The 13,683-nt window shown below is 55.9% G+C and overlaps 1 protein-coding gene across 1 annotated transcript; it reads left to right on the top strand.

Annotated features, from left to right (window-relative positions):
* Nucleotides 1–1,826: 1,826 nt before the first annotated feature.
* DTYMK (deoxythymidylate kinase) lies at nt 1,827–13,124 on the top strand. The gene is made up of 5 exons (XM_025888282.2): nt 1,827–1,994; nt 2,645–2,753; nt 6,975–7,065; nt 8,200–8,397; nt 12,685–13,124. The coding sequence occupies exons 1-5, from the start codon at nt 1,865–1,867 to the stop codon at nt 12,793–12,795; spliced, it is 639 nt and encodes a 212-aa protein (XP_025744067.1). The 5' UTR covers nt 1,827–1,864; the 3' UTR covers nt 12,796–13,124.
* Nucleotides 13,125–13,683: the final 559 nt, after the last annotated feature.

Here is a 13,683-nt window from a genome sequence, read left to right on the forward strand (position 1 = left end):
GCCTAACTCTGGACTTCGAGTTATGTGTGATAACGAAATATCCTGATGATGTAAGCCAGTTAGGTTGGTATTCTGGTACCTGCAGTTAGTGTCATTCTGATGTAAGAGGCAGGACATGTTGGACGACCGAGAAGCAAACTGCTTGTTGTACCCTGATGACAAACATCACCGAACTTGTGCTAGCTGAGCAGCTGCTGGGATCAAAAGGGCACTCCACCACCACCCTGCATACAAGGCTCCAACAGCCAGGTTCCTGCATTTTTACAGGCAGCCAGGAAGGCCGTGCATTCACAAGCTGAAGCACCACATTACATGTTTTCCCCGTTCCCGGGTGGGTTCATCCTAAAGATGTCTGCCAGGCTGTGCTGGCACTTGCCGAACCCTGGGGAGGTTCTCTTCTCCATTCTAATTCTTCCATCCTTCGAAGGCTCAGGAGGTGGACATTTTAGAACAGGAGACATCGAACCAAGGGCTACTGCCTCCCTACCTATGACAACATTAAGCACTAGCCTTTGTATCAGTGAGCCTTCCCTAGGTCATGCTGCAGTAACAGGGGGTCCCAGAGCCTCCGGGAGCAGCTTGGAATGCCGGTGGCTTACTTCTTGCCGGGCTACCTATCAGTCGCGGTGGTTGCAGCCTGGCCCTGGTTGTATTTCCTTCACTGGAGATCCAGGATGAAAACGCAGCCCTAATTGTGTATATGCTCTTCTCACGTGGCGGGGGAGGCGATGGGCGAGCACACAACACGGCTTTCAAAGCTTTCTTCCCCCTCAAAGCGCGCAAGTCAGCTGTGATGAGCACAGCATCTGGGAGTCGCACAGCCAAGGTCAACATCAAGGAAGGAGGCGAATATAATCTTATCACTCCTCCAGAACCCAAGGCCACATCAGGCAAAGGTCGGTTGGGGGGACTCAAAGCCACTGCAGCTCGCTCCCTTAGGGAGCCACGTTCCCAGGGACCCGTGCAAACACGAGAACTGGAGGAGGAAAGGGCGGGGAGATCGCGGAGCGTGCTGTCCAGGGCCCCGGGAGGCGGCGGCCGCTGCCCACCCTGCAAGCGTCGGCGGGCGCTCCAGAGAGCTCACGAGGGGGCAGCCCACCACAACTCCAGCTGCGCCGGCCTCCAACCTCGTTCGAGGGCCTGCCCCCCGCAAACTCCGCCCAGGCTACGGGGGCGCTCTGGGGGACGGGGCTCCGGGCTCGTCCGGACCCGAGTGTGCCGTCGCAAGCCCCGCAGGTTCAGGCGCTGCCCGCCTCCCCCATGGCACCGGGGGATGGGCCCTGGGGCGGCGGGGCGGCCGCTCCAGGGGCGCACGGTCTCACCCGAAACACGCCAGGCGGCCCGGGCGCCCCTGAGATAGTAACAGCCCCTGGGAGCCAGCGCCTCCCGACGGGACGCTGACCCCCGTCGGAGCAGTCGGGCCCGGGAGTCGGCACGGCCGCCCCTGACGGTCGGCCCCAGCACTGCGACGGCGGCGGCGACGCGGCCTTCCCGGCACCGCCGAGCCGCCAGCGTGCGCACGGCCCCGCGCCGCCCCTCGGCCTCCCCGCCCGCGGCCCACAGTCCCCGCCACCAGCTCTCCCGGCCCGGAAGGCGGTGACTCCGCCCGCCGGAAGGGGCGGGGCGACCGTTGCCGCCTTCGCCCCGCCCCCGGGCCGATACCAGCCGGTCCGCGCAAGGCCGGAAAACAGCAGCCAATCCCAACGTGCGGCCCCCCGTCGTCAATTCCGGAGCGCGCGGCTGTGGCGGCCCCATTTCAGCCAATCCCGGCGCGCGCCGCGGACGCCCGCCAATGGGAGCTCCGAGCGGCGCCGGGGCGCGCGGCGGCGGCGGCGGCGGCGGCGGGCGGCGGGGAAGCGCGAGCATGGCCGGCCGGCGCGGGGCCCTCATCGTGCTGGAGGGCGTGGACCGCGCCGGCAAGAGCACGCAGAGCCGCAAGCTCGTGGCCGCGCTGTGCGCCGCGGGCCACCGCGCGGAGCTGCTCCGTTTCCCGGGTGGGTGCGGCGCCGGCGGGCCGGGGGCCGGCTGCGGACGCGGTCGGGGGCGCCCGCCCCTCCGGCGGGGTGGCGGCAGGGCCGTCGGGGCCGAGGCTGTGGTCCCGGGCCGCGGCCTGTGTCTGTGCCCCCCCAGCGGCTTCCCGCTGTGGCCGTGGAGGCCGTGCGGGTTTCGGGTCGGGGTAGCCGCCGCCCTCGGGGGGCCCGGTGGGCCCCGGTGGGCTGCGCGTGCTCACGGCGGCGCTGAGCTGAGGTTTCGGGGTCGGGGTAGCCGCCGCCCTCGGGGGGCCCGGTGGGCTGCGCGTGCTCACGGCGGCGCTGAGCTGAGAAGTGCGGTGAGCTTACCCGGAGGCGCCTGGCGGCCTACGAGACGAGTGGGGGGCCGGGGAGGCCGTTCTGGACGTTGGGCCTCTTCCAGGCTGGAAGCCGGCCGGTCCGCCAGCCCCGTCCGCGCCGGCTCTGAGGTCCTCGTGAAGCGTTTTCCATCCCCGTGGGTCTGCGCCCTGCTGCCGGTTCTCAGGGGGGCTCCGAACCCGCGTGGAGACATCCCGAGATAAAACTCCGAGCGCTTGAGTTCAGCCCGAATTACATTCTGATTGAGGTGGAAAGCCTGCCCTCACTTTGCTATTTCTCTCTCTCTCTTTTTTTAGAAAGATCAACCGAAATTGGCAAACTTCTGAGTTCTTACTTGGAAAAGAAAAGTGAGGTGGAGGACCACTCGGTGCACCTGCTTTTCTCCGCGAACCGCTGGGAGCAAGTGTAAACGCTACCTTTGTGCTGCACACCCCCCTCCCCCCGCGCTTTGCCTCCTGCTTGAGATTTGGGCGAACGCTGCTCTTGTTTCGGAATATGGTGTTGGCAGAAATGCCAGAGGCTGGACCGTTGCAAGCAGCCGTCCTTAACCCCAGGTCTTAGAGCTCCGGTTCCCGAAGAGCAGGAATTGATGCCGTTTCTTCCTCCTGCCCTGCCACCTTTTTGTAATTAGTAGACTTTATTTTGTAGGGTAGTTTTACATAGTTGGAAAAGCTGGTGATAAATACAGCGTTTCCCCCCTACCCCTGTCCCTCCCTCCCACCCCCAATTTCCCATATTATTTGTCTTAGCTTAGTGTGTTATATTTGTGACAGCGGATGAACTGATGTTGACACATTTTTTTTTAAGATCTTATTTATTCAGGAAAGAGAGGGGGGGGGGGGGGGGGGGACAGGGAGCAGAGGGAGAGGGGCCAGCGCGCTCTGCTGAGCACGAGCCAGGTGCAGCCCTCGATCCCAGGACCATGAGAGTATGAACTGACCCGAAATCCAGGGTCAGACACTCCACCAACTGAGCCCCCCCCGGTGCCCCATGTTGACACATTATTAGCAGAAGTTCACAATTTACTTTTTCCCCCACCCCTTTTGTTTTACGTATTCTTCTACCTCCTCACTCAGCATTTAACTGTGATCAAGTGCCTGTGGCCTGTGCTTTTAGATGATTTTTTTCCATTTATATACACATATGTCATTGGAGTAGTTTGGTTTAACATAAATAAATGGGATCCTCCCATACAGACCATCTCATAATTGGCTTTCTGATTGTGCTTTGCAAAGCTCTGACTTTCCGTTCGGTCTGGGGTGCTCTCCAGAAAGGCTGTCCCCAGTAGATTCAGCCAGATACCTGTCCGTGGTTTTGCACTGGCACCTCTTAAAAGCAAGCCTGCACTGCTTTCTTCTGGCTTAACTGTGTCTGGTTTGGAAAGGCCTTCCCACTCCCAAGGACGAGAAGAAAATGAGATCATTTTTACAATCTTTAATACATCTGGAGTTTATGGACATAATTGTTCCAATTTGGTTTTTGTGGCTTTGTAGAAAAATAAGGTAGGTCCACTTAAAAGTGGAGAGTAATGCTGACACTTCCTAGTGATCCTGTCCCTGCCACACAGGCCACGTGCCCGTGGTCCGTCTGTTCTGCCGCAGCTCCCACGGCTGCCCACCAGCTGGGTGGCCGTCAGGGGGTGCCCCACAGCAGGTGCTGGTGAGGGTCAAGGAGAGCTGGCCAGGCAGGCCTGGGAGTGAGGGCTTAGTAAACCTGGGGTGCTTGGAAGCACTTTGTGAGAAACTGGTTACTTCCTCCAGCCCTTTAATTGTCCACCTTTTTGCTATGCTTCGTCTTAACTTGAATCAGTTGCTGCTTCCCAAAATACTTGTCCTCTGGCATCTTTACAGTTTGGCGGCACAGAGCGTGTGGTGCTCTCCTCACAGGATGGGGGCAACACCCCACCTCCCCTCCCCCATCTCTGTTTGCCAAACCCAGCGCTCCTCCAGGGGCATCTTAAATAGCACTCCGTGCAGCAATTCATTCCTAGAAACGAGCGATTTCTTTTACTTCCTGGATCAATCTAGCAATTTTCTACTCATTTTTAAGTTTTTACTTTGGAATAATTTCAGTCAACTGGAAGAGTTGCAAGAATAGTGCCAAGAATTCCTGCATGCCCCTCCAAACTTCACCTATTATTAATATTTTGCAGCATTTGTGTTATCATTTGCTCCCTTTTTAAAAATTACAGGTCATTTATTTTATAAAATTCAGGGTTGGTCTGATGTTTCCTCACAAATAGATTTGGGTTTGTATTTTTGTCAGGAATACCGTGGAAGTGACATTGGGTCAGTCGTCTTTAGGACACTTGAGCCAGGAGGGATGCAGTGTGGTTTGGCCCCCCCCCTGGATTGCTAAGTAGTCAAATGTGGAGGGACACCTGGGTGGCTCAGCCGGGGAAGTGTCTGCCTTCGGCTCAGGTCATGATCCCAGGTCTTGGGATCGAGTCCCACATCAGGCTCCTGCTCCACGGGGAGCCTGCTTCTCCCTCTGTCCCTCCCCCCTGCTTGTGTTCCCCCCCTCTCGGCAAATAAATAAAATCTTTAAAAAAAATCAGTGTAAAAAAGGGGGGGAATACTACAAAACTCATAAATATCCCCTTCCTCATCAAACTTTGATTTTTTACTTTATCACTCATTAATAAATCTTCCTGAGTCTGTTGTGATTTCAAATGGTGATTTTTCTATGTGTATTAGTCGGCTTCCTATGTAAGGAAGACTTTCCTGCCTCCCCAGGTCATCCATGTGTCCATCACCAGTGTGGACTCAACAGGTTCTTTTTTACTTGGTGAGTCATACTGCCAGTTGTTTTAATGTTTAGATGATTGCAAATTTGGCCTCTGGAAATCTCTTCATGTTGGCTTGTGTCCATTTGCTGTGTTCCCAGGCCTCATTTTTTGAGAACTTTTTGGTAGAACAAGATGTTCAGGTTTCTCTTGTGTTTTATCCTGCTCCAACCCAGGAACCAGTTGGCTCTTTTCTGTTTAATGGAGAGTGGTATTTAGAAACCAGCATCTGGGTACTGGGTGCTTGCTGCCAGTGAGCATCCCTGCCTCTAGGCTCCTGTTATGGTTGGACCTGCGTGTAAGTTTATCTTGGTCTGTGTCTGTTTACCTCTCTAGGTCTGTGCTAACTGAGACCTCCTGTTCCAGCCCGGCACCATGCTCTTCCTGGCTTGCGGCATCCTCAGTATACCCACCAATGTAAAAACCTTTGGAGAGGTCAATGCTGGTTTGCAGCTCTATCCTTAAAACAAGGGCACACTGAGGGCAGTGTTCAGAGGTCTCTTGGGGCAGGATTTTCCCATCACTGTGTGTTCGTTTGGGATACAGGTTCATTTGACTATATGATTTTAGGGTTTTTTTCCCATCTTGATTTAATTTTAGTTTTTGGAAACATGAAACATTAAATGGTTCTAAAAGTCAAAGTCAGGGGCGCCTGGGTGGCTCAGTCGGTTGAGTGACTGCCTCCCGCTCAGGTCATGGTCCCAGGGTCCTGGGATCAAGCCCCGCATCGGGCTCCCTGCTCTGCGGGAAGCCTGCTTCTCCCTCTCCCACTCCCCCCTGCTTGCGTTCCCTCTCTCTCTGTCTCTCTCTCTCTGTCAAATAAATAAATAAAATCTTTTAAATAAAATAAAAGTCAAAGTCGTAGAGAAAGTTCAGTGCCTTACCCACCTACTTTTGCCCTCCCTCTGCGGGTAACCTATTCATTTCTAGTGTTCCCCTCTAGAATCATCTTATACACAAGCAGACGTATGTGATGTCTTAATTCGCCAATTTGCCGCCTTCAAAAACATAGCCTGCCGTGTGTTTGTACTGCTTTCCTAAGGACATCGGGAGATGGTGTTCTTCCGGCTGATAGACAGCTCCCTCGTTCCTCATACAACCGCGTCATTCTCGTGTGCGTGTGCTGGAGCTGTTTGTTCTGTCAGTTTTCTGCTTATGAGGTCAGGTAATTTTTTTAATAGTTTGCAGTTACAGGTAATGCTGTGATGGAAACTGCATTTTACTGCCGGAGGTGTGCCTTCTGTCTCCCTACTGTTCTGTGAGCTTCTCAAGGTCACAGGTAACAAACATCTTTTTGTTCCACAAAGTGCAAGTGACACTTCTTGCTAATGTCAGGCTCTTTGTCTGTGCACATCTTCCTAAGATCTTGGGGCCAGGGGATGGGGGTTGAGCCGCCATCACCTGGTTGAGGACATCCTTGGCCACCCCATCCACCCTTGTCCTGGCCCTTCAGACTCTAGGCAGCGAGCGTCATCCCATCCTGGCTGCGTCTGCGCCTTTGCTCTCCCGGGCTCTCCTTCCCAGTGGGGTGGCCTGGCCCTCCACACCCCTGCCCAGACAGCCAGCGAGCCTTCGTCCGTTCATCCGTCTTCATCAGTTGTGTTTGTTTTGCTTTCGTGGACTTGTCTTTTTCACATTGGGCTTTGCTGGGAGCACCCCGGTGGCCTCTTCTAAGGAGAAGATCCAGAGCTTTTCTGAATACCCACAAGGCCACAGATCAGCGCTTTTCTGAATACCCACAAGGCCACAGATCACCGTGTGTTGGTTTCTGTATCAGTGAATTACACCATCAGGGCCTGTGAAGTCAGGACCATGGCTCAGAAACACGCTCTGTTTTTTAGGCCGCTGATTAAGAAGAAGTTGAGCCAGGGCGTCACCCTCGTTGTTGACAGATACGCATTTTCTGGTGTCGCCTTCACCAGCGCCAAGGAGGTGAGTGCCACGTGGTCCCCGGTGGGAAGATGCGGGCTGTGGACTCAGGAGTGTGTGGAGTGTTAGGATTCTTCTCTGCTTGGTTAGTTTGCTGTGTACCGTAGGAAGAGCAGACGTTTCTGGAGCCGCAGCTTTGCTGTCGGATAACTTGGATGTCACCACCTCCCTTTCCCAAGGTGGTTGCTCAGCAGCACTTCTCCATCCAGTGTCTTGTTTTCAGAGCAGATGGTGCGTGTCTGGGCGCCTTCTGTGCGGTTTCCCGGCCTCCCCGTGCCGTGGAGCTGTCGTTCTAGGGGTATGGTAGCTCTGCTACCGCTTTGTTCTGCTTCTTACTTAGAAGTTTTCAAATATATACCAGCAGAGAAAACGATAAGCCACCAGCACCGACACCTGTCTCAGAGCCTTCTGGTCTCGTCTCGGACCCATCAGACACATCACCGGCTCCTCCACCAACATTTCAGTTCACATTCCAAAAGTGACTTCTTACAAACATCACGTCGCCTCAGACAGCAGGCGTTTCGTGATACCGTCATTCGGTCCGTGTGCAAAGTGGCCAGTTCGGTTAGAAAGTATTTGATTTGTCTTGTGTTTCTACAGTTAGACTGGATCAGAATCCATTTCAGGGCCATACTTGAAGTGTCTCTTAAATCTCTTTTTAAAATACAGGTCCTTTTTTCTGTGCATTAGAATTTTTTAAAACTTTATTTTGGGGCGGCTACTTGAAGAAGCACTGGGCTCCCCTGTCAAGAGCCGCAGGGCATCTGGCTGTCTGGTTTGTGGTAACAGCCCTTGACGATGGTTCCTTCACGAGGGGTTGCAAAATGATAACCTTCTGATTCTGCCCGGCCTTCCTCGGGCGCTGGCTGGAATCCTTCTGAAAGGACACTTGCGCTATGAAGGGTTGGTCAGTGGGATTCCATCTGTAGAGAGGACAGGGAAAGTGACCGTCATGCCCCGGACGGCTCCCTCACGTCCTCCTGATGTGCTGCTGCTGGGGGGCTGTGGGGGCCGACAGAATTCTCAATTTTTGGTATGTCAGGGATTAGCTCATTTTTCCCCTTTTATGAATTTTGAAACTAACCATTAGACCCCATTAAGCCTTCTTTCTGTAACTGTTGGGTTCTGTGCTGCCAGAACTTTTCCCTGGATTGGTGCAAGCAGCCAGACGTGGGCCTCCCCAAGCCGGACCTGGTGGTGTTCCTTCAGCTGCGGCTGGCCGAGGCCGCCGTGCGGGGGGAGTTCGGCCGTGAGCGCTACGAGAGCGGGGACTTCCAGGAGCGGGCGCTGCGCCGCTTCCACCAGCTGATGGCCGATGAGACTTTGAACTGGAAGGTGAGGGCGTCTTCCACCGGCGCCTCCAGAATGGCCAACTGGGAGCTGCCGGAAAATGGCTCAGAGTCCTGCTACCGAGCAGAGACGTCAGCCGAGCACTGCTCCATCCGGCAGAGCCTTGGGGCGCGCCTCCCAGGCGTAGCAAACTCTTTCCTTCGTGAGTGTGCAAAGCAAGGGAGTTTGGGGCCTGGTGGGTGAGTTGGGGACACTTTGCCAGATAGCAGTTCCCAAACAGCAGTCCCGCGTGGCCAGCCGTCCTCCGCCGGGCTTTGCCGTGCTTGCCATCTAGAACACACAGCCCGTGAGTCACTCCTCACTTTGCCTTCCATCTGTAGCCTACAAGTCGCACTCTGGCTCAGTGTGTCTGTCGGCCCCCCCGCCCCCAGTCTCCTCGAAAGTTGAGTTTGGTTGGTTTGGGGCTCAGCCCCCAGCCCCTGGGAGTCATTTGCTGCCTCCCTCTCAACCCTTTCCTGCCAGTTCCTGCCCCAGGGCTGTTCCTCGTTTCCTCTCACGGGGATGAGCTCCTGTCTCCACGCTCACGCCCCGGCCTGGGCCTCGCCCGCAGACTCCCGTCCCCCCACATCACCACACTCGGGCCGGCTTCCTGTCTCCCTTTGCTCAGGGCCCCGCAGCCCTGCTCCCTCCATCTAAGGGAACCTCACCCAGGGCCCGGCCCCAGTCCCAGGGGCCAGCCTCACATCTCCCTCCCTGAAGGACCATCCACTGTCCTCCCTATGGACACCAAAGCTGGCCCCTTCCCCCTTCCTCCCTGCACGCACCCACCCCCAGACCCACCTCGTGTGAACACACCTGGTCGCCCGGGCCCACCTTTGTCCCCGTGTGGTCAGAGGCCGCCCCTGGCAACGAGCAAGCTGACAACGTTGACAGCTGACAAGTCTCACTCCCAAGACAGGCTGCACTCTTGCTGCTCTGGGGAAGGTTTAAGGGTGTTGGCTTTGGCTCCTGGTTTGGCCATCTTGTCTGATTGATGCTTCTCCCGCGACCTGCCTGTCTGCGGCCCTCCCCACTTCTCCACACTGACTTCCGCTCGCTCGTTGCCAGGGTGGGGGTTCCTCTGGGGGGCTCCTTTGTGGCGTAGGTTGCACACGTATTTTTAAAGTATGGGTTTCACCACTAGCTAAAAGTACAGCGTTCCTATGAAATCTCTCATAAGCGAAAATGGCATAAAGCAAAGAAGCAATTACCATTAATTTATATGGAAATGTTTTTTAATGTTCCCAGACCCAAAAAACCACCTTTCCTAGGCTTTTGTGACACATCTTGCTAACAGACGCACAAAATCAATGGAGATGAAGCCCAGATGCTCCCAGACACAGCTCAGAACTCGGCGGCTGGACGCCAACATGCCGAGAGAGGCTCCCGGGAAGGAGCCGGGGGCCGGGGGGGTGCGCACTGCCCCTGGGACGGCTCGCTGCAGAACCGGCGCGGAATGCTATTTTTGCTTTTCGCCTTTTTTTGTAAGAGCAAAAACACTTTCTGGATTTCCTTCGGTTAGCAAAAACAGGTACTAACATAAATCTTTCACAAAAGCAAAGTGGTGTAACACAAACTTTCACAAAGCAGGGGACGCCCACATACCCACGGCCTTTCCATCTGTTCATGTGCTCACGTCAGTGCTGAGCCCACACAGCTTGTCTCATGGTCTGAGAAGGGCATTTCTTTGCCCACATGGAAACTTGAATCCCATTTTTGTACTGGTTGATTTTATACGAAAAATTGCTAAGTTCTGTTCCCTTTGTTTTTCCTTTGTCAGTTCTATGTGGCTTCAAACTAGTCTGGATTTATAACACATTTCAAACCCTGCAGGGAACAAGACAAGAAGGTATGAAATCAGGAATGGGAGTGGGGAAAGAAACAGGAAACCGTTCCCTGCCGCCCAGTGCTGGCGCTCTGCGCCCCGAACCTCCCCCACTTTTCATCTCATTTCACTTCCTTTAGCTTAAGAACGTCTTTTAACGTTTCCTGTAGGGTGGGTCTCCTGGCATAGAACTCTCAGCTTTTGTTCATCTGAAAATTAACTTTTTTAACAGTCTTTGAAAAAATTTTTAAACAATAACAAAAAAAAGGTTACAACTTGCAAGTACAATACAAAAAAACTCTTCCCTGGAACCGTTAACAAATTAGTCTCTAATGCCCCCTCCCTGCCATGGACTGTCAAAATCAGGACATTAACGCAGATCCCTTGCTGCCCCCAGGCCCCCAGGTCCCCAGGCCCCGTTCACGTTCCCCCGTTGGTCCCACTACTAGTGTCCTTTTTAACAAATGACCCAGTGTACAGTCTGTACAGTCCCATCTCTGGTCTCTAGCCTGTGTGACTTTCCCAACATGGACACTTCTGAAGTTCATTAGCATTTGATTTGTAGAGGAGTCTCAGATGGACTTGGCTGTTTCCCCATGATGGGATTCACGTGCGTCTTTGGCAGGGTGGCCCGGGAGGGAGGCTGGGTGCTCACTGCGTCCTGCCACGTGGGTAGGATTTCCGTTTGTTCACTTCTGGGGATGTTCACTTTTCGGGGTATTGATTTTTATTTGTGTGCCGCTGACGCACGCTTAGAGGAGTTTCGGCGTGCAGCCGAGTGACTGGACAGGAGCGTACGTTACGCTGGGCTCGCCACGCGTGTGGCCCCCCCTGTCACCACACGACACTATCGCGGGATCACTGGCCACAGTCCCCGTGGGCCGCACCTTCCATCCCCGGGACGTACTCGCGCCATAACTGCAAGCGGCAGCTCCCGCCCCCTGCCCCCTGTGCGTTTATGGGTCTGATTCTGCTCTTTGTGCGATTATTCACTGGTTTTGTGTTAGATTCCACATACAAGTGAAATCCTGCGGTATTCGTCCTGCTCTGTGTGACTTAGTTCACGGAAAGTGACGCGGTCTCGGGCCACCCGTGTTGTTGCCGATGGCAAGAGCCCATCGTTTCGTATGGCCAAGTGACGCCCCACTGTGTGCGTGCTGGCTCAGTGGTATTTGCCGGGCTTCTCCACAGTCACGTCACTCTCTCTCCCGGTGTAATTAATAAGTATTTGTGATGAGATTTTTATAAACCGTATAAAAACCTCACAGCTCATCAGATTTTCAGTTTACCTGTACGTTCATCTCCGTACGGATTTGTGGTCCTGTTTGACTTACCTCGGTCTGTCTGCCCGCCCCGCCACCCCACCTGGCAGCTCCTGTTACCTTCTCGCGGGTCCCTGCACTTTGGGACGCTTACTGCTTCCCAGCACGTTAGTACCTTCTGGGTTCACCCTGTATGCTTCCCGCCTCGCCCTGGAATCGGCTGCTTCCCCAGGTTTCCGTGCTCCTGTCTTGTGGAGAAAGCTATTCTAAAGCCGTGTGCGGGGAGCTCAGTGTGGTCTCAGTGCTGTCACTGCTCCCAGGCCCTCAGACAACTGGAGATGTGGTTTCTACGTGATACGCCTGCGTGGGAGTTCACACGTAACGTGTGCGTGTGTAGTATCCGTGTGTGCGAGTTTGTATGTAATGCGCGTGCGTGGTACGCCTGTGTGCGAGCGTACATGCAGTCTTGGGCCGCGCAGTCAGACCTCACGGAACGGTCATACCCGCGTCTGAGTGAGTCTACCCCCCCCGCAGCGCCTCCAGAATTGGCTGAGCCTGGACCGGCAGTGAGACAGGGCACCCCCCTGAGCACACAGAAGCTTCTGCCCAGCTTGGTCTCCCTTGCTTCGGGCGGAGAGCAGTTCTTGGGTGGCTGGCTCCTTAGTGACCAGAGGTCCCCATGCTTTTCACGTGAGGGCACAGCATCAACACGTCGAGGGGGAGAGCAGCCCGGCTGGGTCAGGACGAAACCATCTTCCCCAGGAGGAAAGGGTTCAGACCCAGGGTTGGCTTTCGTGCAGAGCTTCCTTGAGCTCCGAGCAGCATCCGGGCACGGCCTGGGGGAGGGGCGGGGGCTCTCCCTGCCTCCCCTGCCGAGATCGGAGCTCCACTGGCCGGGGTGGGGCGGGCGCCTCACTGCCGTGCGCGCTGGCATGAGCTGGGGGAGGGAGAGGGTCTGATCAGGAGCAAGACCGGGTGTTTCTCTGTATCTGGGCCACAGCAGGAGCGTGGGTCGGCTTCATCCCAAGGACACAGGCAGGGGCCACCCTCCCCAGCCAAGGGCAAAGGTCAGACTAAGGTGTAAGATGAAGCATCCGAGTGTGTACCGTACCCTCTGGAACCCAGCCCCACCTGAAGTCCCCACACACAGAACAGTGACAGGCGTTAACGGTTCTCTTTTCCTCCTGCCTCCCTGCCCCGGGACAGACGGTCGACGCTTCCAAAAGCATCGAAGATGTCCACAAGGAAATCCACGCCCTCTGTGTGTACACCATCCAGGCCGCCGCACAGAGGCCGCTGGGGGAGCTGTGGAAGTAGCCATGCAGTGCCCCCTCTGGTCCCGCGGGGCCGAGCCGGGGGCACGTGGACACCCAGACGCCGCGCTCACGGAGCAGGACGCAGAGACAAGCAGCCGCAGGTCAGCCCCCCAGGAGCCGGCGGGGCGTGCCCGGGGCGCCGTGCGGGCAGTGCTGTGCCGCCGCTGTCCTCTGTCCTCTCCTTCACCCCCAAGATACCAGTAAATTACTGTGTTTTGTGCTTTCTTATGGAAATTTAACACACATGCAGGTAGTTTCAGTGAAATGGTAGTCAGTTAAAACTGTCCCGCATTTCTTACAGGCAGTAATAAAAATTCATTTGAAAAGACACCGCAGAAGCTCTCGCTTTCCTTAGCCACCGTGGGCTAGACGGGGAGTCCTTCCTAGCGGGCAGGGGCTGCGTCCCGGGGGCAGGGGGCCTGTCCAGCCTCAACGCTGCCGACGCAGGCTCGGCTGTTCGCTGTGTTTTCAGTCTGCCCCGTTTGAAGCCCCTCGGAGTGCTCTGTTGACTTCTGGGAGAATCCGGAGTGGGAAGCAGTGCAGAGTGCTGGATGGAGGGCAGGCAGGGCTCCCCCCGTCCACTCAGCGGGTCTGGGTCCTCCCGCCTGGAGGGGCAGCTGCCTTCTCCTGTGGCTGGGACGTGATCCCTGCGTGAAGGCCAAGTGGTGACCTGGCCATTCCGGCGGGGCCCGGGCAGAGCCTGCGTGCAGCCACGAGGGCCCGTGCTTGTCTGGTCACAGGCAGCCGGCCCTCGGTCCCGGTCCTTGGGTGGCACCTCAAAAGGGGGCAAAGGACGTGGCAGGTGAGCGTGGCTGGTGGCTGTGGCCTTGAGTGAGGCCACGAGGGGACAGTCGTGGAGACGCAGTTCTGTGTCATCTGCTTACAGAGG

Source organism: Callorhinus ursinus, unplaced genomic scaffold (assembly GCF_003265705.2).
Source record: "Callorhinus ursinus isolate GAN/ISIS: 27379988/994484 unplaced genomic scaffold, GSC_fseal_2.0 scaffold96, whole genome shotgun sequence".
NCBI lineage: Eukaryota > Metazoa > Chordata > Mammalia > Carnivora > Otariidae > Callorhinus > Callorhinus ursinus.

Bases quoted from the DNA above. Each gene is read 5' to 3' on its own strand.
- DTYMK (XM_025888282.2), top strand. From the start codon at position 1,865: ATGGCCGGCCGGCGCGGGGCCCTCATCGTGCTGGAGGGCGTGGACCGC. The intron at 1,995-2,644 runs GTGGGTGCGGCG...CTCTTTTTTTAG, and splicing joins GGAGCTGCTCCGTTTCCCGG to AAAGATCAACCGAAATTGGC. The intron at 8,398-12,684 runs GTGAGGGCGTCT...GCCCCGGGACAG, and splicing joins ATGAGACTTTGAACTGGAAG to ACGGTCGACGCTTCCAAAAG.